General features: G+C 37.4%; 1 protein-coding gene across 2 annotated transcripts; it reads right to left on the bottom strand.

Annotated features, from left to right (window-relative positions):
* Positions 1–2,935: 2,935 nt before the first annotated feature.
* ALKBH3 (alkB homolog 3, alpha-ketoglutarate dependent dioxygenase) lies at positions 2,936–27,146 on the bottom strand. 2 transcript variants are annotated; one of them, XM_026664669.2, is made up of 10 exons: positions 27,022–27,146; positions 25,999–26,118; positions 21,787–21,902; positions 21,448–21,482; positions 20,936–20,983; positions 19,309–19,412; positions 18,377–18,465; positions 15,203–15,412; positions 7,519–7,617; positions 2,936–6,517 (listed from the first exon to the last, which is right to left on the bottom strand). In XM_026664669.2, exons 2-10 carry the CDS (start codon positions 26,075–26,077, stop codon positions 6,425–6,427), a joined length of 873 nt encoding a protein of 290 aa, XP_026520454.1. In that variant the 5' UTR covers positions 26,078–26,118; positions 27,022–27,146; the 3' UTR covers positions 2,936–6,424. The 2 variants fall into 2 exon arrangements, with proteins under 2 accessions (XP_026520454.1, XP_026520453.1); XM_026664668.2 differs by lacking the exon at positions 27,022–27,146 and adding an exon at positions 26,928–26,977.
* Positions 27,147–27,232: the final 86 nt, after the last annotated feature.

The raw sequence follows: 27,232 nt of genomic DNA, 5'->3' as shown, positions 1-27,232 counted from the left end.
CAAAAAAAAAAAACATTCAAAAGTTGAACACCTCCTTTCTTATGTTATTGCTTTAATTCAAATTGGGGATTCCTGTACTGTAAAAGGATCTGAAAAGAAACAGTAATATATTTTGTACTTCCCAGAAGAACAGTCAGTTCTGAGGAACAAAATCTTTGTCGAACCAGGAATATACTTATCAAAACTTCTCCAGCTCTGATAAAGAAACCTGGAACACATTAACATTTATAGAAAATATTTGGTCTTAGAAGGGCCGGTGATTCCTAATTCAAATAAATAAAAGAGGGTTGCTGTAGAAACAAGATATTTAACATTTGAACACACAGCACACACTTGCCTACAAAGTCATTAATAGGATTTCTTCTACTTTCAAATGGAAAAATTATCTGCCCAGAAAAGGCAATTTGGAAAACTGTGTTTAGTTAAGAAAAAGGTGCCAGCACTGGATGCTAAGATATTTTAGGCTTCACAGACATCCATCAAGACTTGTTTTATATTGCCGCTTGATGGGGAAAAAAATGTTGTCCCAGGCCACCCAAGATTCATTTCTGTTGGTTCCCTGGGTCCTTAAGCATTTTTCTGTCATCAACTATCTGCAGCACTGTAAAGGTATTGGGTAACTTAGTCACTGATCATTCAAGCAATCCTAACGTAATGGATAGAATGGGGACAACTTGTCAGTTCGATAAAAATGCATGAATAATTTCAAGGGAAGACAGATTATAAAAGAAGTGCTTAAGCAAAAGAACGAGAAGATGAAGAAATAACAGTGGATTGGCTATTTTCTGTTCATTTTTTTTTTAAAAAGCTTCCTTCTTCCTGGTGGCATTTGCTGGAGCAGTATAGATATGCAATGTTCAATGCATGAACCATTTCATGCTCAGAACAGCTGGTTTTGGATAGTTCCTATACAACCTGAAATGGATACATTTCAGCTGTCTGGGGTCATGCATGTTAGCAAATTCAGACAGAAGTGGTTGAGGGGAAAGTGTGTGAATGACAGAAAGGCAAAGGTAGAAAGTGAAGCAAAGGTGTTGAGAAGAACAGCAGTAGGCTAATTAATTGTCTCCACTGGAAATCTTCCTTATTGTTAACACCAGTAAAGAAGGATATATTGCAATAAGATGATGAGGGTGAAGGTTTGTTCTCTTGAGCTTGTGGATTGGTTTCCAAATATTTTGTTACCAGGCTAGGTAACATCTTCAGTAGAGTTTTGGGAGTGTCAGTGTTGTTGTTTTATTCATGAGGACTTCAGGTGTAGATGTGTCAAGTGAGGATCTTGTGATGGGTCAGCTGTGAGTTGTCAGTGAGTCTTATGATGGTCTTGTGATAAGGAGATTACATAAGGTCAGGGTCATTGGGAAGTGAACTACTGGGGGGGTGTTTGTGGGTTAATTGAAGGTCGGTGCTGTCTCTGGTTGGCTGTGGGGTTGATTTGGATTCTGAGGGGTTCATAGGCTGGTTCAGCTTAGAGTTAGGGTCAATGTGTCTTGATTAAACTGCCAGCCTTCAATGAACTCACAAGTGTTGTGGTTGATAGTGTGGCTAATGATTTTTGTGTTGCTCCTATCGAACTGGTGCTGTTCAGTGTTGGTATGGGTAGAGATTAAGGATTTGGAATTGTGGTGTTTAAGTACCAGCTGGTGTTTGTAGATCCTGGTTTTTAATTGATATTATGTAGAATTAGTTGTAATTGGCTACAGTTGATCTTGTAGATTACATTGTTTCTTTCATCCTTTTGCATTTCTGTATAAGGAGAAGAGGCTGAGAAGATTGGAGAGCCAGGTCAGTTGATGGGACATGCCATCAGCCCTAATCAACATGGGAGTGAAATGGGTGTGGCTGAGGGGAGGTACTAAGATGGGGACTAAGCTGGTAAAATATTTTATAAACAGGAGCTACTCAGAGTTAGAAATCTGGGTGGACCTTTTTTGACCAACAAATATTATTAAAAGGTATAAGGTTTTATAAACTGAAGCTCATTTCATGGGAAGCATAAAGTGGTTAGACTGATGCAGGATTTAAAGTCAGGAGGGAAAAAGTGGAAGGAGAGAAGGTAGGTTGCCTATGCAGGTTATGTGCAAAACATTACAATAAATCAACAATTGTAAAGTGTCAAAAACTCCTTGTATTTGTTCAGACCTTCTGAAATCACCCACAACCTTTTGATGTATGCAAGTTCAACAATTTGTTTGAAAGTGCTGCTAAAGTCCCACTCTTCCAAAATGGTTACTTTGAGGTTTGCTGTGGAACATTATATGCTTTCAAGTTATGTTAGCCTTCTTTTGAGTTTTTTTGTCAAACTTTTCTCCACTATTTTTTTGTCCCTATATAGAATCCAGAGGAGATAGCTGGTAGATGATGACATATATCAGTTGGAGAAACAATATGTGAAGGTGCCTCTAATTTGTCTATATTTGTTGGGGCCTATGATGTGATGTGCATATGCAGGAGCCAATTTTTGCCATTTTGCCATGATAGACTAACAACGGCCTCCTCCTACAATGTCAGAAGCTGCTCAGGGAAGGGAGATCTGTGTTAAATGAGGATGGAAATCAGAGGCAATGTATCACTATGATCTGCCTTGATGTTATTTTATCCAAACCAGAGCACCCTAAGAAGCCCCGAGTTTCAGCTCTGCTGAATTGTAACCGATCCAAAGTAGTTTGATAGAATCTCCAGAACATGAACTTTTGCTTTCAGTTTCTAGGGAAAACTACTGTCTTCCAATAAGGTTATTTATTGATATCAGGTTCATGCATATATTAAGCCATAACATAATGTTTTTTTCTTAGCATATCTAAAGATATCATGTCTTGTTCAAAAATTAATAGCGAGATGAACAAGATTAGGTGTTGCAATTTGGATATAGTTTATGGTTTAACCTGCCATGTGAACTAGTCATAGCTTATTAAATAATCATGGTTAAACTAAATTTAGCAAGATTAATACATTTTATAAGATTTGCTCATAGTTTGACAGATGTTTGCCTGCTGCCTCTTCTATTATAGCAGTCAGAATTTTTGAAAGGCACATCCCCCAAAAATAATTCAGCAGAAAGAGCATAATGTTCAGTTGCATAATGTTCACTTTCAATCAAAGTTTGCTATGGACACAGCTGTAAACTGCATTTGAAATAAATTGCTGCCATTTGCCCTGGGGTTATACAAGTTAGATTTTTCAATGATGACAAAACGGAACTATCTATTCATTGCACAGCTTCATGTCCAGCCATCACAGGCCATAGGCATTACTGAACACAATTGTTTTTGATCCAGTTAAAGATATTAGGACAGAAAAAAAGAGGGGGATTCATGCTTATTGTCCAGTTACTCAATTTTTTAATGTGCAGAAAAGGCTGAATCACACATTCACAATTAAAACAGGTAATGAACAAGTGCCAAGTAAGGGAGAAGGAAGAAGAGAACAATTTACAGCAATGCAGCAGCCCCTCTAAAAGCATTGCCACTTATATCTACCTAATTCAAGTGTGAAACATTAACCTACTGGTAGCTAATAATTGGGAAAGGGGTGGAATTTGAAAACCATCCTGTGAAGTTTCCCTTTTCATTAAGCGGTTGGCATGGTGGCACAGCTAATCACATTTATCAAAAGGTAAACTCAGCTGCTGTCTGCTACCCACCTATATTCTTCTCCCTTTTCTATCCCATCAGTTAGTTCGACTTGTTTGGGGCTATGGAGCCGACTTCCAGATCAAGCACTCAGGTGCAACTCCTTACCATGTCTATGGAGATTCTCAGTCATCCAGGTCATGGTTGTCCCAAAGGCGCTTTTTCAGGAGGCAACTGGATTTTCTTGTTTTTCTTTGAAGATGTTTCACTTCTCATCCAAGAAACTTCTTCAGCTTTTGACTGAATGGTGGGGAATGGGAGGATCTATATTCCTTGCAGACAGCTGGTCATTTGCATTCTTTTAGAGCAGGGGTGTCAAATTGGCGGCCTGTGGGCCAGATGTGGCCACGCCCACCCCAGCTCCACAAAGGGGAAATCGTTGCAAAACAACAGATTATCAATTATCTTAGGCAAGCTTTTGGAAGAAGCTCAAACTTACAAAATATGTGGCATTGTAAGGGAAACTTGTTTCCATGAGGTCTACTTTTTCCTTTCATTTTTAAATGCATGTGCAAAAGTATAGAAACACATACTGCTAGATCTCTTACTTTATTATACACAAGCCGTTTGAAGGTCATTACAGATTGGCTGATGAAATGTTCAAATTAGTTTGGACCCATAAATGGTAGCTCCTAATATTCAAAACCCATTTGAGAAAGTTGCTAGATTCTTTATATAAGTATATCAACGATACATGAAGTAAAATCTATCTAATTTGCTTAAATAATTTGAGCACTCGTGCTTTACAGCTACTGCTAAAGCAGAAATCTACAAGTTTATTTTTCTAGCTGAAGTTATAGCAGCAGTGCTGAAGTGATCACATGGTCCAAAAGACTAACAAAACAGCTTAACAAGTTGGAAGGCAGGAGGGAAGCCCCATGTCTCTCTAATCAACTGACCTGGCTGGATTATTTTGGGACACAAAAGGTTTACAAATCTTCCAGAAAACAAATAAACGTGCATTCAGAAATATCCCCAGTGGGTGCACTTCCTCACCAGCACTCTGCATTTCCAGCAAGTGGAGTGGCACCTAAAGCTTCCATCCTACACCATACTCAAGCAAGTCTAACCTACCACACTGCAAAGTGTGGCTGGTGAAGTTTCTTTTCAGCAAATGACACTGCATGGGAAGGAAAAAAAACCAGAAAAATGCACCAATTACTTCCCTCAAATTGGCCCATAGTAAATGTATATGGGCAGCACCACTCAAAGCCCCCTTATTGGGACAGATTATAACAACTGGGAGACCAATTATGTCATCATATATTTCTGCCAACTCTACCACTAGAGGAATACAGGGGGTCTTCATTTAGTTACTACAACTAGCACCAGCAACTTCATTATTAAACAAAATGGTTGCTAAGAGAAATTGATGAGCTTATGATCTTACTTCAACTTTTCTGCAAAGGTCGTAAAGTGAGAATTAAGATACCTTTTCATTACGACCATCATTTTGTGGCTTTCACTACTTGCTTTCACAGTAAAACAGGCAAAATTAATCTTGATAAAAGTAGTCCTGGATTTAAGACTGCTCATTTAACAGTGGAGGAAAGTTATAGCAGTGTCAAAAAAAAAGTGACTTACAATCCATCCTTGGAGTTGCAACCACTGCATCACCACCGTAATCACATGTTCTTAATTTGATCCTTGGCAAATGGCTCATATTTATGACATGGGTTTACTTAGCAGCTGTGTAAGTCACTTAACCATGTGATTCACTTAATGACTTCAGTAAAAATGGTTGTAAAATTGGTTCCACTCATGACTTGGTTAACAACCATAATGTTTAGCAACTGTTAATTCTGGCCTCAATTGTGGTTGTAAGTGAAGGACTATCTGTATTTGCTGTTTTTGAACAATATGCCGATGTAAATATATCCAGAGATCTTGCTACATACATCCTAGTGGAGTGCCTTTCAGCTGAAGATCCTGAGCAATCATAACTAGGAATATGTAGTTATTCCTTCCCTGTCTTATCTTATGAATGAGATAAGGGACATTGAGAAGGGACATGGCTCCTGACTCTTGAAAAATGAGGCCAAGGTTCCTAGATATATATTTTGAAATATTAGTGAAGTTCATCTAACACAGGGCTGTCAAATTTGCGGCCCGGATGCGTCACATGTTGGCCACACCATGCCTGGTTTAACGAAGGGGGAAAAAGTCGTGATATGTCACGTGACAATGCCACAATGACGTGAGTTTGACACCCCTGATCTAACACAACAAAATGCTGGACTGAATAGCACTGAGTTATTTAAAACAGCTTTGTCCTATCTGCAGTTATAATCCTCTTACTGGTATAGGTAGAACATCCTATTGAAATCATCCATAGGAGCACAGCTAATTATATTAGATATTTCTTTCCCCCTGCTCCCCTTTTCTCAAAATTGCTCCAGCATTGCAGGAAATAGTTGTGGACATGGCAACTACAGTTATAAGTTCTGAAATTGGAAAGGTTTCTGAAGTCCATTATTAGTCCTTCTCAAGAAAAATCCTTTTTGTTCTCCATTAAAGATAACATTTGCGCTCTGAATTCATACAACGTTTCAATTGGTTTTAAACAATAAACAAATAATTTTGTCGTCAGGATCACATACTAGCAAGCAGCCTAAGAAAATAATACATTGCTCAATGGAAATATGCAAAAGTTGTACGTTCTTTTTGCAAGCAGTCTTTCTTCTCTCCTGAGATGATGACAGTCAAATGGTGAATCTGGCTGGGTCATCACATCCAAGTCAGCATTAAACTCTAGAGCTCAGCAGCCAAAGCACAGTTCTCATTACTTTCAGTCATGTATGCATTGCCTCTGGTTCTGGATATATTGTCCTGAATGTCAAATTTATACGTGGTTCCCTGGAGTGATACTCCTTGGGAACACGGTGCTGAAAAAGATCCAGAACAGATGTCAAATTGTATGAGAGATATCAAATTGTATTTAAAATGAATTTCCTTAGAACTGCTATGCTTGGTTTTCTTCCAAAAAATAAAGAGGCCAAATCCTATCTTCCTTTTGTTCTTTTGTTTTGATTTTTTTCTGGTTAATAATACAACATTATTTGCTTACTGCACTATTTCACAGGTGGTAATCTTATGGCTTCTGGTTGTTCAGGGGGGAAAAAAACGTGTAAGTTTTTTGTGACCTATGAAAGACAAGCAGCCCAATCTCATAGCATAGCGGTCCCCAAACTTTGCAGCTTGATGACCCGGCTGGGGGAGGGAAAGGGGAACCGGGCTGCGTGAGCAGCGGGCCGGCATATATGTGCACAGCTCCACTCGAGTGGAGCTCTGGAGTGGAGCTGAATGTGTGCCATGTGTGGCAGCCTGCCTCTGGCGTGGCCTGGTTCCGAATAGGCCACAGCCCAGTAGTGGGCTGAGGCCTGGGGACCCATCATAGCAAACAATTTTTCATTTCTCCACACCTGAATGTGTTTCTGTGTTGCATTAGTCTCAGGTTCCTATCCTATACACAGACGCTCATTGACTTACAAACCATTCATTAAATGATTTGTCTGAATTACAATGGCACTAAAAAAAAGTGACCTGTGACTAGTCATCATGCTTACAACCATTGCAGCATCTCCATAGTTCACATAATCAGAATCTGGATATGTGGCAACTGATATCTACAACAGTTTCAGCATCCCGGTGTCACCATTTCCCACCCATTTCCATTAAGTCAAGTCAATGGGGAAAGCCAGATTCACATGATTCACTTATTAACAATGACAGAAAGGTAATAAAATCAGATGTTATTCACTTAACAACTATCTTGCTCAGCAAGGGAAATTCTGGTCCCAATTGCGGTCATAAGTCGAAGACTATCTAAATATAGATCTGTATGGAAGAAAACAGCATTTGTATAATTTTTCTCAGGGCTCCTCACCTGCCAGTCTTCTTGAGTAGCTCCTTCCATCATTAGCAAAGTACCATGGTCCAATGGTATGTGAACTCTTTGCACATAAGTATAATCATTGTTATCCTCCTAAAAAAGATTTATTAAGTATAGTTAATCTACAGTCATAAAATTCTAGAAGTGGAAGCAGCTATTTAGGCTATTTTATTCAACCTCTGCCTAAGTAGATGTCTTAGCTTCTACTTGAATACAATGAATATAGGGAAATAAAATGTCCTTAAGCTAAGTGTTCTCATGACTTCCTAAGAGAATTAATGAATTTGTGCAATCCCTGGTTACTAAATCTAATAATATCCTTAGGGTTAGGCGTGGACCATCACTACTCTTTTATTAAAGTTTAATCAGATAAAACAATGATACGTTTTTCAATTTTATAAATATAAAATAAGTCAGAAATTGCAGCTAGTCCACAATGCGGTGATGCATGAAAGGCAGCATCCTGTAAAGCAGCAGTCTACATGCAAGTAGACTACAATGTGCCTCATTGTGAGAAGATTCTTTCACAGTCCATGAAGGAGAATAATTGATATATCACACGAATTTGGGCAAAAGCCCTGCTGGCCACAGCTGCCACATCTTTCATCAGAAGCTGAAAATCCAGAGGATCCCCAAATTGCACATTAGGTCTGCCTGGGGAAAAAATGTGAAAGAAGACCTCAACAACTTGGTCACTTGGGACTGAGATACAGTTGAGTATCATCCAGATAATAATGATAGCAAATTCTGCTTCTGCAAATGACTTCAATCACAATCACAGGCTTAATACAGATGTTAAACAGGAGAGGCAAGAACAAACTGGCCATGTGAGGAAGAGGAGAACCACACAACATTTTTCCTCCCATTCTTAATCCACACAGTGCATTCGGAAAGATACTGGTACCATATAACATCTCTGTACTATGTCCTGGCCTACAACCCAACTGAAATGGGCCTAGATAACTTACTTCCTTCAGAGCCCTCTGAAGCTTCAACTCAAGTACCTTCTCAATAACAAAGAAGGGAAGATTGGAGACTGAGAAAAATATTCAGAATTGCTGGATCGAGTAATGGCTTCTTGAGGAGAAGGCACATTGCCACCTCCTTCAAAGCAGGCAGAATCACACCCACATTAAAAGATCCATTCATCACCATATGGACCCAACCATATATTATCACTCAAAAGGAGATATGAGGGGCATGGATCTAAAAAGCAGGTAATGGATCTTGTCCTTTCTCATGGGACACAGGGTCAAATGCTTTCCAGGGAACAAGACAAATTAGTGCTTCTGTCAAATTATACAAAGTGGCCCAGTCAGAGCCCTAATTCCATGATGGTGAACCTTTTCCATGTTGTCCCTAACTCCCCTGCCCCTCTGCGCATGAGTGTGCGACCCCCTGCACATGCACTGTGCACCTCTGTGCGCAACCCCCCCGGCATTGCATGCCTCTGCCCATGCTCATGTAACCCCCTGCACATTTCTGCGCATATGCGTGCATCTCCCCCAGCGCATACACAGCAGATACCTGACAATCAGCTGGCTGGCGGGGGCAAGTGCGCATGTGCAACGGGGCTCTTCCGGGTGACCTCTTGTGTGCAGGCAGAAGTGGCTTTGTGTGCCACTTCCGGCACATGTGCCATAGGTTTGTTATCATGGGCCTAATTCTTAGGTTTTATTCAAGAGAGGTCCAGGATAATGCAGATAGCTTTATGAGGCAGCCCAGCAGAGAACATGATTAAACAGGGCTGCTGGCTAATAACCATTTATACTACAATGCAATGTCTAATTCAAACTCTTTATGTATTTAGTTAGATTCATTCTTCTTCTATCCCCAATAGCATACTAAGTCTGCCTCTCTTGTCATTTCACCTCCAGGAACTCCTCAGAAAACAAGGAAGCTTTTCAGGACTAAGGAAAAAGAAGTTGATGCAATCTCAAGGGCAACTAAAGTCTTAATTGGATTGCCTATCATACCCCTAAGTTCTCTGTGAAATCTATCAAAGTTTATTATTATGGGTCAGCTGGATCTGATAGGTCCAAGCTCTCAGCAGGGATGTGGAAAGAGCCAGTAAAGCTGAAGAGGAACCAGAAAGTGATCTAACCATAATGAAGGACGGCTAATAATATCCTCCACCTTCACATCACACCACAACTACACCAAGATAAAAATCCAAGTCTAATGTATGATCACCACTATGAGCTAGCCTCTAAAAATCTGGGAAAGATTCCCGGTTGCCATGAGCTCTTTCACCAGTCCATGCTGAACATCACATGCGACTTGAACAGGCAGAACAACAGCAAGTTCTGTTGGTGTGTAAAGTGAGAGTGGGCATAAGTTCCGGCAGCTGCTGGCTTCCCAAAAAGATGGAGAGGAAACCCAAAGGGCATCACCCCTCAGTGTCTCTATAGTTCCTGTTGAATTTCCCATCCTCTTGGTGATCTTAGCTGCCCTTCTCTGATATTTATATCCCATCTTTCCTCTAAGGAGCTCAAGCATTATAAACAGTTCTTCTGTTTCCACTAATTCTAGTAATACTCCTGTAAGCATTAGGTAATGACATAGCAATTGGCCTAAGCTGAGCACACCATGCTTATTAAATAAGAAAACAACCTGGAGTCAGATGTCTAATTCTAAACAATGAGATCTCTAGCAACTCTTGGAGTACCTCCAGATAAGGTTTATATTGTATTATATAAACCAGAGGTCAAGATACTGCCACTTTCTGTCCCACATAGTTCCATTACATGCACAGTCCTTTATATTACAAAAGTAATTCAGCTTAGTAAAAAAAAATAGAACTACACAATGTAATTGGTAGAACCAGAAACAAGTACAAGGAATGATGAACTTCTGCAAGCAGTATTTCTACTATGAAGAAAACATCCAGAAAATGTTTTCCTAGGCTGAAATATTGATAAGATATTAGGCAATTGGTTAAAAAAAAATACTCTGAGGAAGTTTCTATGTACTATTCTATAGGATCCATCCACACAGTGTATCAGACTTAAGAGAGGAAATGCTAGCAGCTTTATTACAGAAATTATTGATGTTCAAGATACCACAATAAATCTGGTTTACAATTCCACTGTTACTAGTTCAAGAATAATAATCGAGTAGCAGAAACTATAAATCACGGGAGATATCACTTTGGAGAAATACCGAAGTGGGAAAGAAAATAAGGCTGCAAAATTTCAGGTCAACAGACTCTATTATTTGTGCTTCTGATTGACATAGAAGCCAACAATGATGCGTAATGCAAGATATGGCCCTGGAGGTGGCTATCAAGCTTCTGTGTAGGATTGACTTGGCAGGATAATTGGCCTGAACAACTAAGATAGTTATGGCTGAATATTTTGTCATGCATCAGTCAAAGAGTGGGAGGGAGATGAAGTAGCGGTAATTTGAGATAGCACATTTGCCAACACAGGAACCAAACTGATCCAACAGGAATGTATTCCCATTGAAAATCTGGGACGCTGCTAGCATGCCACCAAACTCTTCAAATTTGTGGTATAATTAATGCAAGGTTCTGACTTTTATTAATATTTAGCACAACACTGACATTCTACATATCTGAAATCCTTTGCAGAAAACAGATCACTGTCAAGAACTATCACCTTAACTATTATCCATCTATGAATCTCTGCACCTATATGTTCCTTTCTTTTAAAGTTAACAGACTTATTACTTCTGTAGTAAGATACAAAGAATCTCTCTGCTCTGGTAGTTATCATAATGATTATTGAAGCTATTTTTACTTCCTCAAGGACCCACTAATTTATGAATTCATGTCTCCTGCAGCCTTACAAATCAATCCAACATCCTATTTATTTCAGTGTTTTGCTTTTAAAATCAGAATTCAACGTTCAAAAAAAAGGGTACTGAGCATATTGAGTAAAAAGGGTCCATTATCTTTTGTATCCTTGTCAATAGTCAAAGTTTTACTATAAAACTGTTTTTAATTTTCTAGCCACCTCATGCAAATCCCTGTCATCTGCAAATCTGATGATCACCATAGGGATTTTTTCAGATGCTTTCCTGAAAACAAGACATAATATGGATAATACGTATTAAGGAAATTTATCTGATCAAAATATGCAATAATATTAGTTTGCAAGATTTGTTCTTGGCAAATCCACGTTGACTTTTTATTATTACCCTACCATTTTTAAGATGCTTACAAGTATCCACTTCTTTTTTATCTGTTCTAGAATCATCCCAGGCACTGATACTAAACTGGGCTGATCCTCATTCTTCCTCTTTCTGATTCCAGAACTGGCACTTACTCTGTTCCTGTCATCTGGCACTTTCACTAGTTCTTCCACAGACAGGAGGCAAAGTACATTGTCAGCTCAAATGGGTCCTAGTCCACCTTCCTTTAATATATTTTAAAGTGCTGATTTTAATTTTTTTAAAAAAAGTAAAGCATGGGACTAAATTGTCTGAAATATCACCTTCCTTTATACCTATTCAGATCTTAGGATATTCTTCAGAGTTTCAATTCCATACATTCATGCTAAGACGACATGAGGAGACAGAATAACAGAGGGACCTTGGAGGTCTTCTAGTCCAGGGGTCCCCAACCACCGGTCCGTGGACCGGTACCGGTCCGTGGAACAAATCCTACCGGGCCTCTGGTTTGCTGGGCGCCGCCATCTTGTTTTGATGAAAAAGTGCTTCCGGTGAGCTTTTCCGGGTAGAAAGCTCACCGGAAGCACTTTTTCATCAAAACAAGATGGCGACGCCCAGCTGATGCCGGTACCGGGCCGCGGCATAAAAAAGGTTGGGGACCACTGTTCTAGTCCAACCTCCTGCTCAATCAGGAGACCCTACACCATTTCAGACAAAGGGCTGTTTCCTTAAAAATCCATACTGATGGACCACCCGTAACTTCTGGAGGCAAGCTGTTCCACTGGCTAATTGTTCTCATTGTCAGGAAACTGCTTCTTAGTTCTAGGTTGTTTCTTTCCTTGATTAGTTTCTATCCATTGCTCGTTTTTCAGATGCTTTGGAGAATGGGTTGATCCCCTCTTCCTTATGGCAGCCCTTCAAATATTGAAACAATAGTGGTGAATCTCTTGGCTTCCTCAGATAAGTTCACCTGACACTTTTGCCATCAGAGTAGAATACCACCTCTGAAAACCAATTCTAAAGTTAAATCCTCACTGGACCAATAAATATTTTTTTTCTTTTTTCTTCTACTAGAAAAGAACTTTCAAGGTGTATCTTATTAATTATAATTCAAATCATTAAAAATGAATATTGCAGCTTATTATCATATTTTATTCTTTTATAAATTACTCAGGAATATACATTGACAGTGATTAAATAGATTAAATATTGGAAGATATTTCAAGACAAGGTAGAGGAAAAGGGAGTCTTTTTATGGAAGTGAAAAGACTGCTCATGCCTCATACATTGTGCATCTCACATTATTTCAAATTATTGATCAACTAATGTATTAAAAGGTTTTTGTAATGGGTTGTTTTAATTCAATGTGGAAAAAACTGTTTTCATCTCTAATCATCATCTTCACTACCAAACTATTCTATTCCTCAAAAATGGAAAATGAACCTTGGAGTTGGCTTTAAAAAATTGTCAGTTATCCAGGGAGCAAAGAATGACAATAGATAAAGTTTGTACATAAACTTTTCGTTCAGAAGAAAAAGAAATTAAAAAATGGTCTTTAACACCAGGGGAAGCCAATCAGTTTCAAATCATTATTCCATTTGTTTAAATCTTATTAAACATTTGTTGTATTTCTCTACTTACTTATCTGAACGGATTTAAAACAAAAGATTGAGGTCTTCCATTTTAAAATTGGAACATACAGTTTCTGGATTTACCAATCAGGTACAGTATATGATTAGAGCAAATGAGAATTGAACTGAAATTTTGCAATGTGAAATGGACCAAGTTAACTTGGAAGTCTGATAAATCAATTTGAACTCTTCCCCCCCCCCCCATAATCAGTTTCTTTGCCTTAAATGCAATAAAACAGTGGTTAAGACCAGATGACTTAGTTGTCCTTGAGAGAGAATATATTTTATATTAAATCAAATATTACAGTTCCAATTTTGCAAAAGCATTTTTTAAAAAAATAAATAAATATTTAAATCATTATTTTAAAAATTATCTTAATTAGAACTGGTTGATACATACTTTGCCAAATTTCTGCCTTATGAATATAGTTCTTAAGAAGCAATAAGATCATCTGTTTTCCTTATTTACTAAAAACAAATATACGGTACTATGGCAAGACTAATGATTCAATTAGTAAGAGAAAAAACTCACTCAACTAAAATATTATATTGAATCTGCAGTAGATTAAGTCTTACCAGAGGTTGGATATCATTTTCCCCTTTGTGAAAAGAAAAATGCAAGCAAAAGTTTTTCCAGTAAAACATTTTAGTATGTTCTAGATATGCATTAATTAGTTCAGTACACACAGGAAGTGGCCTTAAGAAGACAGATAAGTGGTTTAGTTGCAAGATCATTTGGTAGTTGCTAAACAAGAATGCAGTATCAGAAAGGACTATGGAAATGAAGGAAGCTTGCACTGAAACAAAATGCAAACAGTATTTTGCTTTTGGAGAGCAAATAATGGTCAACTGCATACTAAGCGATAATTAAAAAACTTTTTGGACTGTTTTTTTAACAAGCTCTAAAAGTTTTGTTACAACAAGACTGCCACATGTTGAGTCAGTAGTCAAAAACACCAACGTGGAGTATTATTTTTTATTGTGCCCAATATGTCATTTGGGTTATCACTGATAATATCCTTTAAGCCTGGCAGGAAATATGTTGTTTCTTTTGCTATAATAAATGTTGTTTACATTTACTAGGGAACAAATGCAGCACTGAATGCCAAAACAATATTTAATATTAAGTTAATAAGCATCTAAATAAAGAGTTTGACATATTTCATAGCATACATGTTTTGTTATTCAGAACATATATTTAAAATTAAAAATTTTGGAAAAATTTAAGTTCTCTTCCTGTACATCAAACTGGCCTGATAAAGGAAATATTTTGCAGAAGCCAGATCTTCTATAAACTCATTTGATTTTTAATTAAAATTAATTTTTATTTTTTTAAATATATGGCTGGGCCAGCAAACCCATTGTCAATGAAAGTGCAGCCCACCTCTGACTAGAATTCCTACCCAGTGGAACCCTGAGAGTAAAATTCACTCAGTTTCTTGTGAAGGTAGATGGCCCCACATAAAAATTCTGATACCAAACATGGGAAGAGCGATCCACATGCTCAGATTGGTTTTTATAACCTTACATTTATGTATCTGAAAGTAAACAGAGTACTGATAGAACTTTACTTTCAAGTGAATCTCAATTCTGATTCTATGATTTTTTTTTCATTCAAGAACAATCTCCTTTATGATTATCAGATTCTGAGCAAGTTTTTTCCACTTGCTTTGAATAAATTAGAAGAACCTATACAATCATCTACTTTAAACACTGACCTACTACCAAAGCATCCTACGCCTATTACCAAATAGCTCATCAAATGCTATTTAGAGGTACAAATTGGTTAGTAATGGACTGGGTTTATGTGCATTTTTAGATATGTGCATCAGAAAGAGCTATATTGTATTATGCATTTAAAATCTTTAAAATATGTGTTTCAACTTTATTACATTCCAGCTTTATAAACTCACAGGCAGAGGCTTCTTCCTCATCTCAAACATCCGGGTAGCACCAAAGCTAAGTGATGCAATTACGGGGTTTTTCCCTAGTGTAGGCTCATCATCACTATGCCAGTCAACACTGTTCTTTTCATTTTGGTAAAGGTTACACAGTAGGGAGTTGAAAGTATTCTTAGTGAAATCTTCTACAAGATCCTTCAACATGGCCAGTAGTGGGTGCCACTGAAATCAGAGGGGGAAAAAAGGAAGTAAACATCGCAAGTAGAAGCAAAGTCAGTGCCCAGTAAATAAGGGAGCTATATTACTACCAAAAAGTCTGTTTCCAATTTTAATATTAGTAATTTGGAACATAAGGAAAAATATTGTACCCAGAACCTAAACTTGTGTTCACAATTTAAGCATAAATAACAATCTCTCATCTTATATATGTAGGAACATATAGCAGTTAAGTGGTTACATTCTTAAGAAAGTGGGCAGTTTGTCAATATTTCTTATAAGCTAGAGTAGGAAGTTAAAAAACAACAACCAGCAACCCAGAAGAAGGTAACAGCAAATCATGTCTGTATTACTGACAAGAAAATGGACATATGCATGTAACTGTCAGGAATGATTCTGGGTGCAACTCAAGGTGCTGTGACCAACACATTTCAAATCCTATATGGACTGGAGCCAGGCAATCTCAGGACCATTTAGATTTTGTCTTCCCAAGATGTCCTGGTAGAGAGAAATCCCCACCATTTGTAAGGTGGCTGAGAGAGGACTCAGAGGCAAGCAGTCTCTGCGGGAATACTCCTGCACTCATATAAGAACTGTACCCCTCACTTCTAAGATTCAGGAAGGTCTTGGTAGCATCCCTTTCCCACTGTACATTTGGAGATTCAGGTGAGAAAGGGAGATGTACCTGATGAATCCTGTTCTTTTGGTGGCACAAGATGTCTTGACTTACAAGGACTCTGTTGGGTTTTAAGTGGACTATATTTATTGACAACTTTGACAATGTGTCATTGTAACATGAACTGTATTTCTGTAAGCTATTTAGAGTCACGTGACTGAAGCAGCATTTCTTAATAAATAAACCTTTACATTATACAACTGTATCTTTACATACATACATATAAATACACATTTTTGCATCTGATGTAGTTTCTTATATTCTACAAACAGACAGCTTGTGAAATCTTTTGGGGCTTAAGCGCCAGAAAGTTCATTAACATCTGATTAAATAATGTAAAAGCTTCATGACTAGCAATGTTCTTTCATTGAGGCTCATCAAAGCTTGCATGTTTTGGAATATCATAATTAATTGGTGCTTGGTCATAGCATTTTCTATTTTATGCCTCAACTATTTAAGGATAGTCCTCCTTTAGGGACAACTGGAACTGGCAACTCAGGTCATTAAGAGAAATGGTCACTGAATGAAACCAAGACTGTTCTTATGATTTTACTTTCTTTGCTTCACGGGTGCTCCTCAATTTATGACAATTGAGCCCAAAATTTCCATTGCCAGGTTTATTTAGTGAATCACTGCTCATTACTAACATGGTTGTCAGGTGAATCTGGCTTCCTCATTGACTTTGCTTGTCAGAAGATCACAAAAGGTGATCACACGATCCTGGGACATGGCAGCCATCATAAATACAAGCTAATTGCCAAGTATCAAAATTATGATCAAGTGACCATGGGGATACTGCAATGGTCATAAGTGTAAAAAATGGTCATAAGTCAGGTTTTTTTTAGTGCCGTTAACTTCAAATGGCCACTAAATGAATGGTTATAAGTCAAGGACTACCTGTATTGACCTACGATGTTTGCATATGTAAGGATAGGTCACAATTTTTTCATTATTGTCATAACTGAACGGTTCATGTACAAGACAGTTATTAAGAGAGGATTACTTCTAATGTGTTATATATTCATCTTGTTGCAGATGCATATTTGAATTGCAAAAATTAAACCAGTTACAAAGTTGCTCAATTGGCAAGCTGCCTATATAATTCTTAATGGGAATTATAGTTCAAGTTACTAAGAACATTTCTAGAATTTCCTCAATGGTTTAATATCTATATTTGGGGGGAGGGGTATTTCCCTTAGCAAACTAGGACATAAATCATAATTAAAGTCAGAATTAGCACTGCTATTTGATAGGAAAAACAAGTGTTAGGTTCCTCTCTCAATTTTAACTGAAGTAAGGAAAAATATTGTACGATTTCATTATGTGGCATGAAGAGTGAGTGACATTTACTCTGTTCTTTTCCTATACTGCCCTCCAGTGTTTGATCAATGCAAGATTCTTTTTTTCTTCTGGAAAGAATTTTCCATCCCTGAACAGAAATTCAGGTAAGATCACACAATATTTTAAAGTATATATTAATTAGGTTTATGTCCTACAGAAAACTCATGGGCTCTATCTGTAAGTCAAGGGTTGGGAAGAAATCCTAATTAAGCAAAGGAACAAGAGGACAACAGGTTGAAAATTGAAAATGAGACTCAAACAAATCATAAGAGATACTCTGTGAGTACATTGTTTTGCCAAAACATCAGGTGCTTACTTTTTAACAAACTTCTATTCAGGAGAGGGAAGAAAAAATGGCCTTGAGAGTCAAGAGGAAGACTTGCTATGACAATGGTCAGAAAAAGAGGCCTTAAATCTAGGGCAGAAATTAACCTGAGTAAACAACTCAGACAAGATCGACCTTAGTAGCCACAATGATATAGGGAGGGAGGGGGGAGGCACATTCACACTTGCAAGATTCTGTTACTATAGTTTATCAATAAAAGTGGTATCACATACACAATACTGGATTCCTAGTCTGATCTACCATGAAAGGATCACATCATCCCCTATGAGATCATGAAAAATTTTAAGGAACAGCTTGGTTTCTGTTTCAAAGGTAATACTGTAAAGATAATTCAGCTGTGATTGAAGAATTTTCCACTAAAAAGACAATCTGCCTTATCCTGTCTCAGGGGATTTACCCCGTTCACAATTCTCCACAGTTGTGTCAAGAAGCGGCTTTGCTGCTCTCCGATTCCCACCCCCTGTATCCAGTTGAGTTTTATTTTTTTCCCCCTTGCCTGAAAAGAAATCACAGTGAAGGAGGAATGCCTCAAAGTCAGATCACCATTGTTATTGCGGCTTTGTAATTTTTATTTTTCAACTTTAGAAAACTCAAGATCCATACGTACATCAGGGTTTGCCTGCATTTCAAGTCTGGAATAGGTGTAGGGTAGTTTTCCATACCATGCTGTGAGTCTGGGTTCATCATAAGATCGATCTATAGGAAGAAAATTGGATTCAATAATTAGGGCTACTATGGAAACCAATAATACATGCTTATAAAGTTTGCTGACATTTGGGGAATGAATGACTTAATGATAACTCTTTTAGCATTTTTTTTTTGCCTTCTCCAAATAAAAAATCTGAGCAAATGAGATTTTTAACTTGCAATTCATAAATAATACAACCAAGAGAAAATTATTCTAGGCTATTTGTACATCAATGAAGTCGTTCTGTTTGAAATACAAATTTCTAGAAGGAAATTTGAGAAATAACACAAATGCCCTCAAATGAACTAAACTCAAACAGCTTATGGTTTGAATGTCATGGTACTTATATGCAAATCCAATAGATTAAAAAAAAAAGAACAGAAAAAGGAACACTGTTGTCTGACCAATTGAAAACACGCTGTTGTAAGAATCTGTACTACCACAGAAGGTGTAGTCCCAACTTCATACTGCCTTTTGAAACTCAGGAATAGGCAGACCAGTTCAGAGCTGAAAAGACAACACTGAATCTTCAGCTTGTCTGCCTTCTCAGAAAAAAAAACAGTCACCAGCAAAACAATCAACCAGTATAAACAAAGAAAAATCACTAGTAGGTGCACAGAACCTTTCTGAACCTTTAGAGAAGGAAAAAAACAGGTAATAGTTTGTTTTGGCTATCTCTTTATACGAAACAAAACAGGTTAGCCCTAAATCTGTGTGCTAAGTGGAGATTAGAACTGGTGGCAGAGGGCCAGGTATTTTGCTGTCTGCAATGGATTCTGCTAGAGAAAATACTTCAAGATTTATTGCTGGACCTTGCAAAAACAGTTAAAGGAGACTGATAGCAAAGCTACCGTGTCTAACGTGTGTTCTTTGCCTCCATGGAATTTCGTGGAACAGCTGATCAAACATCCAATCTGCTTCACTCAAGGAAATGAAGCCAGGAATCAAATGAATCCTAGAATAAAGAAAAGTCACATTACATGTTGATATTTTCTGATTTATTTCAAACTAAGACATTCTAGGCAGGTTCTGTGTCATTTATTTCCATCAAGCAAAGAAAACAAGTGGATTGCTAAGAAAAGAGTAGACCACCACCACCTCAATATTGTGAGTTGCTTAGAAGCTATCCAGCTCTTTCACTCCCCACTTGCTTATGTTTATTGTATTGTTGGGAGATTTTTTTAAGCACACATTTTTTTTCTTGTATCTTGCCTGGAGGACAGAGAATAGTCTCATGGCATCCATTTGGGAAATAAGAAGAGAGAAGTAGAAGAAAGGAGAAGTAGAGTAAGTAGATGATTTATGCTGAAAAGGTGATTGGGAAAATATTGTTAATTCTTCTAGACTTCTCAATAACCTTCAATACCCTAGCTCATTATGAGGCAATGGCATTGAGTCAATGATAGGCCAATGCAAGCATAATGTTATAGGGTTCCAGGTCATTCAGGAGAGACATTTGGAAGCTATAGATTCTTTGAAGCAGATAAGAGGTCAGTGAGGATATACAAGTCAAAATGTGCAGATAGATTTGTGTAATTTGAATCTAGTTATAGCACCAATTCATTTATCTTTAACTTTATTTATTAAACAGATCTGGAATTTCATGTAACACATTTTGAATCACTTTGGCTCTTGTATAAATAACATGACAATAAACAGAAGAGAGAGATTACTTTTTCTGAACACAAATCCTCTTCTGTAAGTGGTAGGAGCTCCCTGTAAGTTATTCTTCATTAGAAATGAAAAATTAAGTTCAATCATGTTCTTTTGTTAGTGCAGATATTTTTTATGCATCATGGAGAAAGTAAGATTTGGAAAGGAATGAAGTTCAATGTTCTCCTAACAAAAAGTCTATGGGTAAGTTCCCAAGCCTTGCAAGCAGATATTTCTTCCTCTTGTAGCATTCTTTGGATCCAGCAGAAAAAAAAAGATTAAATAAGCCAGATACAAGATTTACTCAACATGGCAGGAGAAATACTCAAAATAATTGTCAGCCTATTCTTATTGTACAATAAAGGGAGATTCCCAAGTACGTTGCCTTCTGCTTTGGGGTTAAAAAAAAACACCTCAGAATTTTAAATCTAGCAAATAAATATATAACATTGTTGGACGGTAACTTATAGGAATGGTCTTGACCCAATGATTTTCACCTGAACATTTAGTAAAACACTGTTTTAAAAAACAGTTAAGCTTCAACTACACTGTAGACTTATAAGGTATCTGTCAGAAAAGAAAGCCAATATGGACAGTGTTACTGGAACAAGTATCTTTGATTAAAGGTAAAAGGATGTGTTTAACTTAGGTGAAAGTTATTTATTAATACATTTTTAATATATTTCTGTACAATACCATGGTCCTCCATGTCTGTTGTCCTTTGTAACATCTTTGCTATGACTTAATAATAATTCAGATAATGAAATATAATCCTAACAGAACTATTCTGCAAGAACACACACACAAAAAGTGTTAGATACTTACTTTGATATTCCTGAGGGCAATGTGCTGATCTCATATAGACCCTGTTTTCTGCAGTAGAGGAGGGAAAAAATACATCATGGTTGGGTAGACATAAAAGGTTCAAACTATTAATTAGGGTTAGAGAAAGAAAATTAACCAAATTGAAGGGAGTAGGAGTAAAAACATATTACAGGTAATCCTTAACTTGTGATTATTCATTTAGTGACAGTTCAAACTTGTGACAGCACTGAAAAAAGTGACTTATGACCTGTCCTTGTACTTATGACCGATGCACTGTCCTCATAGTCATGTGATTGCATTTAGGTGTTTGGCCACTAGAATGTATTTACAACAGTTGCAGCATCTTGGGAACATGTGATCACCCTCTGTAATCTTCCCTAGGAGCTTCCAGCAAGCAAAGTCATTGGGGAAGCCAAATTTGCTTAATGACTACATTGCTTAGTGTAAGAGCAACAAAGTCAAATGATCAAGAGATACCGGTATTAAAATGAACTAAAACTGAAAATACTCACTCTATTACTCTGGGTTCTGGGACTTTGCATACAACCTAAGGATTAAAAAACACCGTATATTTTTATAAATATATATATATATTTAGTTTACTTTATGGGGGGGGAGTGTAAAAATAATTAAAAATCATATATTTTGCAACCAAAGTGACAAATATTGCTGAAGAGTCCAATAATAATTGTTTGGTTATGCTGTTCTATGATGCTAATGCATCTGAGTTGGGAGACTATTTCTTTAAAGAAAATGCACACAAGAAACGATTAAAATGTGCTTTCTATCAGCTCAGGCAATTTTATATACATATAAACAAAGCAATAACAATATAAATACAACATTTTTACCTCTTCAGGTGCTTTAAAAACAAACTTTCTTTTAGATGAAAATTCTGCCTCTCCTTGAAATGTGGATGGTGCTGAATTGGCAAATGCTGGATTTCTAGCATTGGAATTTCTAGAGGCTGACACAAGAAGGAACAGTATCAAACTAGATAACAAGAATTTTCATATTTTCAATGTTATTTAGTAATCTTACTTTCAAATTAAGAGTACATTCACACACACAAAAGTAACATTTTATCCTTTGGTATTTTTACTTCAAACGGTGGTGTGGTGATGCTGGGCTTCTCAGCTGAAGAGCCGGCAATCCAGGTTTGAGACCTGAGCGCCATGTGATGGAATGAGTTCCTATCCTTGCTCTGGCTCCTGCCAACCTAGCAGTTCAAAAGCATGCAAATTTGAGTAAATAGGTATCACTTCAATAGGAAGGTAACAGTGCTTCATGACATCATGTTGGCCTCATGACCCGTGAAAATATCTTTGGACAGCACTAGCTCAATGCCCTTGAAACTGCCCCCTATAGTCAGCAACAACTAGTGGAGTAAAATCCACAGGGAATCCTTTACCTTTTACTATCTCTACTTCAGGAACTGTGATTTTTGTGAGAGGGCTCAAAGTTTTGAGAGCAATTATTTCTTCCACGTAGAGCCCCCATGTGTGAAGTACTTTTGAAAATCTGATATTAAAAATAATACAATCTGAAATCAGGTTTACTATTTTTTCATGCTCTTCTTATGAAGATATGCATGGAGGCTTTGAGACAGGCTCAAATAAGCATATGAATCACTTCTCATGGTTTCACTTCCTTCATGCTATTAATGAAATCTATACCTTTGCGTTGAAACCACATTTTTATAGTTCTAATAAAATCTATTACAGCAAGCTCTATGGGGTTTTTAAATAACATCTTAAAAACTTATACCATAATCCTATATTTTAACTAGCAGTAAGCTTCAACACTAAATAGGATTTATTTCTGAGGGACCATGCATACAATTAGACTGAAGTGACCTTTACTTAATTGTTCAATTATCTGAGCCATGGGGAAATATACATATTAATGTGTCACATTTAGTGAACAAACATTTGAAAAGTCTCCTATTTATCACAGTCAAAATTAGGTCAAAGGTTTCTAAGAACCCAGATCAACAATCACTGAAGTTAGGAAACTGTTTCTAGAGCCTCCATTCTAAAGATCTTAGGGAGGCAATTAAAGGCCTTGTTTTGACAGTCTCCTTTCAGCTGTAGAGATGTAATTGTTTTAAATAATATTTTATTTCCAGAAATGAAAAGCTAGCATGTTTCAAACCAACCACCATCCTCAGGCATTTCTAATTACCCCTCTGTTTTACAGGTTTGGGGGAGGGAAGTGATCAGGAAGTATACCTTTATACAGAAGCACAATAAAACAAGGTGGTAAAGAGCAGGATAAGGGAGATATATATCAATCTACTTTGGAGGTTTTGTCATAAGTGACCATTTTCTGAGAAGGCCATGAAGATTCCAAATGTTTCCACTAGCCTCTAAATCAGAGGTCTCCAAACTTGGCAACTTTAAGACTTGTGGACTTCAACTCCCAGAATTCTCCAGCCCAGCTCTGATCTTAAAGTCGCCAAGTTTGGGGACCCCTGCTCTAAATTTTTGACGTTTTTCATTAAAACTTTTCATTAAAGCAAAATGCCTTGTGCCGCTAGTACACATGGTCAAAAAGACTTTAATGGCCCGGGTCTTCCGGTTTGTCGGCTTCGCGAGCGGCAGGGATTTGCGGCTGCGCGATCCCTGCCGCGCTAGCGTTTTGGGGCTCCACCCAGCCGGGTACGGAGCTAGGCTGCCCTGCAGGGGCAGCTGAAGGTAGGGGGATCCGGAGAAGGGTTTGGGGTGCTGCAGACCCCTCCCTGGCCGGCAGAACCCCTTTTCCCAGGGCGGTGCAGCGGCGGTCCGTAATGGCCGCCACAAAGAAGCTGGCAGCCGGGTAAGAATGCGCAGGAGGAAGTGGAGAAAGTGATTGAGAGGAGAAAGTTTTTCTTGGCTCCTAGGACTCTAAGACATATTTAATAAAATTCCTGAAAAGTATGACTTTCTGAATAATACCTGCCAGAAGAGGAAAAAAGCGGCTGCTGGAAGGTGCTGAAAGGATAGCTTTCCCTCTTTTCCTACGGAATAAATAACTGGATATTAAGAAACCTATTTTTTAGGTGGAAATTGGTTTTAAGCGATGAGTGGGAAGAGAGAGGATTAAAAAGAAAATATTTGTATGCTAAGATTTGTTGGAGCAGATGCCTTAAGGATTTGAAGACTAGAATATATTGTAACAAGACTTTAAACAGATTTGGACTTTCTTTCTCTTTGATTGATATCACCCCAGAAGGAGAAAGTGAGAACTCTGCCTTGGTTTGGACTGATTGATAACTTTGGGACTGTTTTATCTTTTTTATTTTCTTTTGAATATTCTGGTTGTTGTAAGAAGAAAGAAGGAGAAAAGAAAAGAAAAGATTTATAATGGCTCTTTCTGTTGAGGAACTAAGAAATGGTGTGGAAGAAGCTTTCCTTTTCTTAGAAATGGCGCTTACTAATTATCAACAAAAATTACAACAGATGAAGACAGCAGAGGAACAAGAAAGAAAGGAAGGAGCCATCTTTAATGAATCTCAGAATTTGATCCAGAAAAAGGAAGAGAGAAAGAAAAGAAAAGAAGAGAAAAGAAGAAAACTAAAGGATTTAAGGACTTAAGATCTAAAAAAACATTTAAGAAAGGGAAAAATAAAGTGCAAAACCAATATGATGATTGTAAACAAAGGGGAAAAGAAATACGACAGAGAAGGGAAGCCGGTAAGGCAGAGGCTAGAAGAAGGGGGTAGAAAGGTTTGTTGGGAAAAGAAAGAAAGGGAAAAGGTGGAGAAAAGCTACAACGTTTTGAAATTAAATGGAAAAAAGGAATTTTTATGGATAATGGATAAAGTATAATTTAAAAAAAAAAAAAGATTTTGCAAGGTACATAAGATGAGATGGTAGTATTGCAATGGCTTAAGAGTTGATAAGAGATTAAAATGTTAAAATGTTTAAAAATGATTGGTTTTAAAACTTAATAATAGGAGAGGTTTAGAATATTGTTTTAATTAAAGAGTTTAATAAAATTATGGTATTGATGTTATTATAAAATTTTTATTATAGTATTTCTTTTTAATATTTGGATTTATTCTCTAATTATGCACTTAATTGTGTTGGATGTATTAGTTAGATAGAAGGTACCAAGCAAAATCTGATTGGGTATTAGATATTATTTTAAAGATTAATTTGATTAACTTAGGGGGAGATAGAAAGGCATCATACTCTGATTAATGATTTCAGGAGAAACTGATTTTCTTTTTTTCATAAGGGATGAGACAAAGGGATGATAAAAAATGGACAAAAGATACAAATATAATGATTTAAACTAAGATGATTAATTAAGGTAGAATTAAGAAGTGTGAAATATGTGGAGAAGTTAATATAGAAGGCTTAGAATGGTAAATAAAATAAGTAATGATATGTAAGATGAGCATGAATATAATTGAAGTCCATGAAGAGAGAGACACCTGGGTCCAAGTTACTTTCCAAAAGATATTTTTTTTTATGTTTTGTGTGTTGTGTGTATATGTCTTTTTGGGGGAGAATTGGTAAAAACTTGTAGAAATATAGAATGAGAATAATGGTAACTAAGTCAGAAAGAAACAGATGAAATAATAATAATGATATTGAATAAGAGTAAAGAGAAGTAAAGAGAAATTGAATAAGAGGTTTTGGTATATTATATGGAAATGGTTTAAAACAGAATCATAATTTATCTGACTTGTTAAATTTACAAGGGAAAAAGGTTTAAACATGTAATGAATAATGATAATTTGTGTGTTTTAAAAATTAATAAAACTTGTTTTTTTAAAAAAAAAAAAGACTTTAATGGCCCAACAAGCCAAAAAATGTTTGATCTAAATATCTGACCCCAATAGCGGGTCAGTAGTCAAAAGATAGCTAACTTGAAAATAAAATAACTGTCAGAGTAGCAGCCGATAGAAATCAATCTAGTAAACTAGTTCATAGACCGAAGGGGCAGCATAGAAGAACCCCTTCTGTAGTACTTATGGGTAGGGAGAAGATCTCTGTGAATTGGCAGTAGTCTTCCTGCTAGTCAATACATTTAATTTAGTTTATTTATATACATTAGAACAAGATAGCATTTACCTGAACATGAAGTCATTCTGCTATTACCCTGGTTAGCCCAGCCACCCTGGACTCTGGCTTTCTGCCTTTTATTTTCCATTACTCTTCTTTACCAGTCTTGTTGTAAGGTGTTTAACATTCCTAAATCAAAATATATATATTAACACACTGCTAAACAGCTTAGATCTTAGTTCCTACTACTTTTGAAGAAGGGGGTAACAGGGTATAATGCATGAACAGAAAATAAAGAGAGTCCCTTTATACATTACTAGGAAACAAAATCTCTTAACATTGCATCATCGTTAACGATAGGTAATAAACTGCCTTCCATCCAAAATGCAGCAGCACCCAAGTTCAACAACCTTGCACTGTTTTATAGGAATAGGTCTTGTTAAGATCAAAAGCCATTATTATTGTTGTTATTGTTATTATTTTCAGTTTTTCTTAACCAGGAATTTCAAGAAATGGCTCGGTGTCTGCCTGACAGGGCCATCAACTATCCTGGGCAAAGCAGGCCCAAGGACATCTTGTAAGAAAGCAACCTCGTGTTTACATTGGAAGTAACACGCATATTAACACTGCAGATTGAACTGCTGTACACTATAGTCCATGAGTGCAGAACCAACTCCTTGCTTGGTGCAACACCAGCCAAGGATTATGGGTCCTCGGATTCAATAAATCCTGAGGCCACTTATGTGGAAAAAACGGGAGCGGGGAGAGTGAACAATAAATCAGGCTTAGGTTTAAGTTATATCGTTCTGCCTTCCTCCTCCCCACTCTCTTCCCACCCCTCCACCCCCACCCCCAGACCCAAAGCACGAGCTCTAAAATTCCCCCCGGCTACAGTACCGCAAGGCTTTTAACACTTTTAATGCCTCTTTCCTTCAGTCCACCTTCCCACTTTAAAAAAAAAAAAAAATCAAGCGCTTGCAGACAACAGAGCTACTCACACAAGCGCGCCACCAACTACACCCTCCGCCGCAGGCGACCTCCACCAAAGGGAGGGGGGGGAAATAATAATTAAAAAAAGCCCTCCAAGCCCACCTGCGCGCGCACTTTCCGAAGGACCCGCCCTTTTCTCTACGGCATTTTTTGAGCAGAATAAGCGACTTCCTCGCGCCGGTATCATTGGGCGGTAAGACGTCCTTCGCCCCGCCTACCGTTGCGTCTCCGCTCCTATCCGCGGATCGAAGCGTAAGGAGCGGGAGGCGGGGCTGCAATGGTTGTCTTGGAAAAATTCTTGGAATTGGGTTTC

Source organism: Notechis scutatus, chromosome 1 (assembly GCF_049901735.1).
Source record: "Notechis scutatus isolate UNSWTSFEM ecotype Mainland chromosome 1, rNotScu1.2, whole genome shotgun sequence".
NCBI lineage: Eukaryota > Metazoa > Chordata > Lepidosauria > Squamata > Elapidae > Notechis > Notechis scutatus.
Note: the sequence above shows the minus strand (reverse complement) of the source record. Positions and strands in the feature narration are given on the sequence as shown.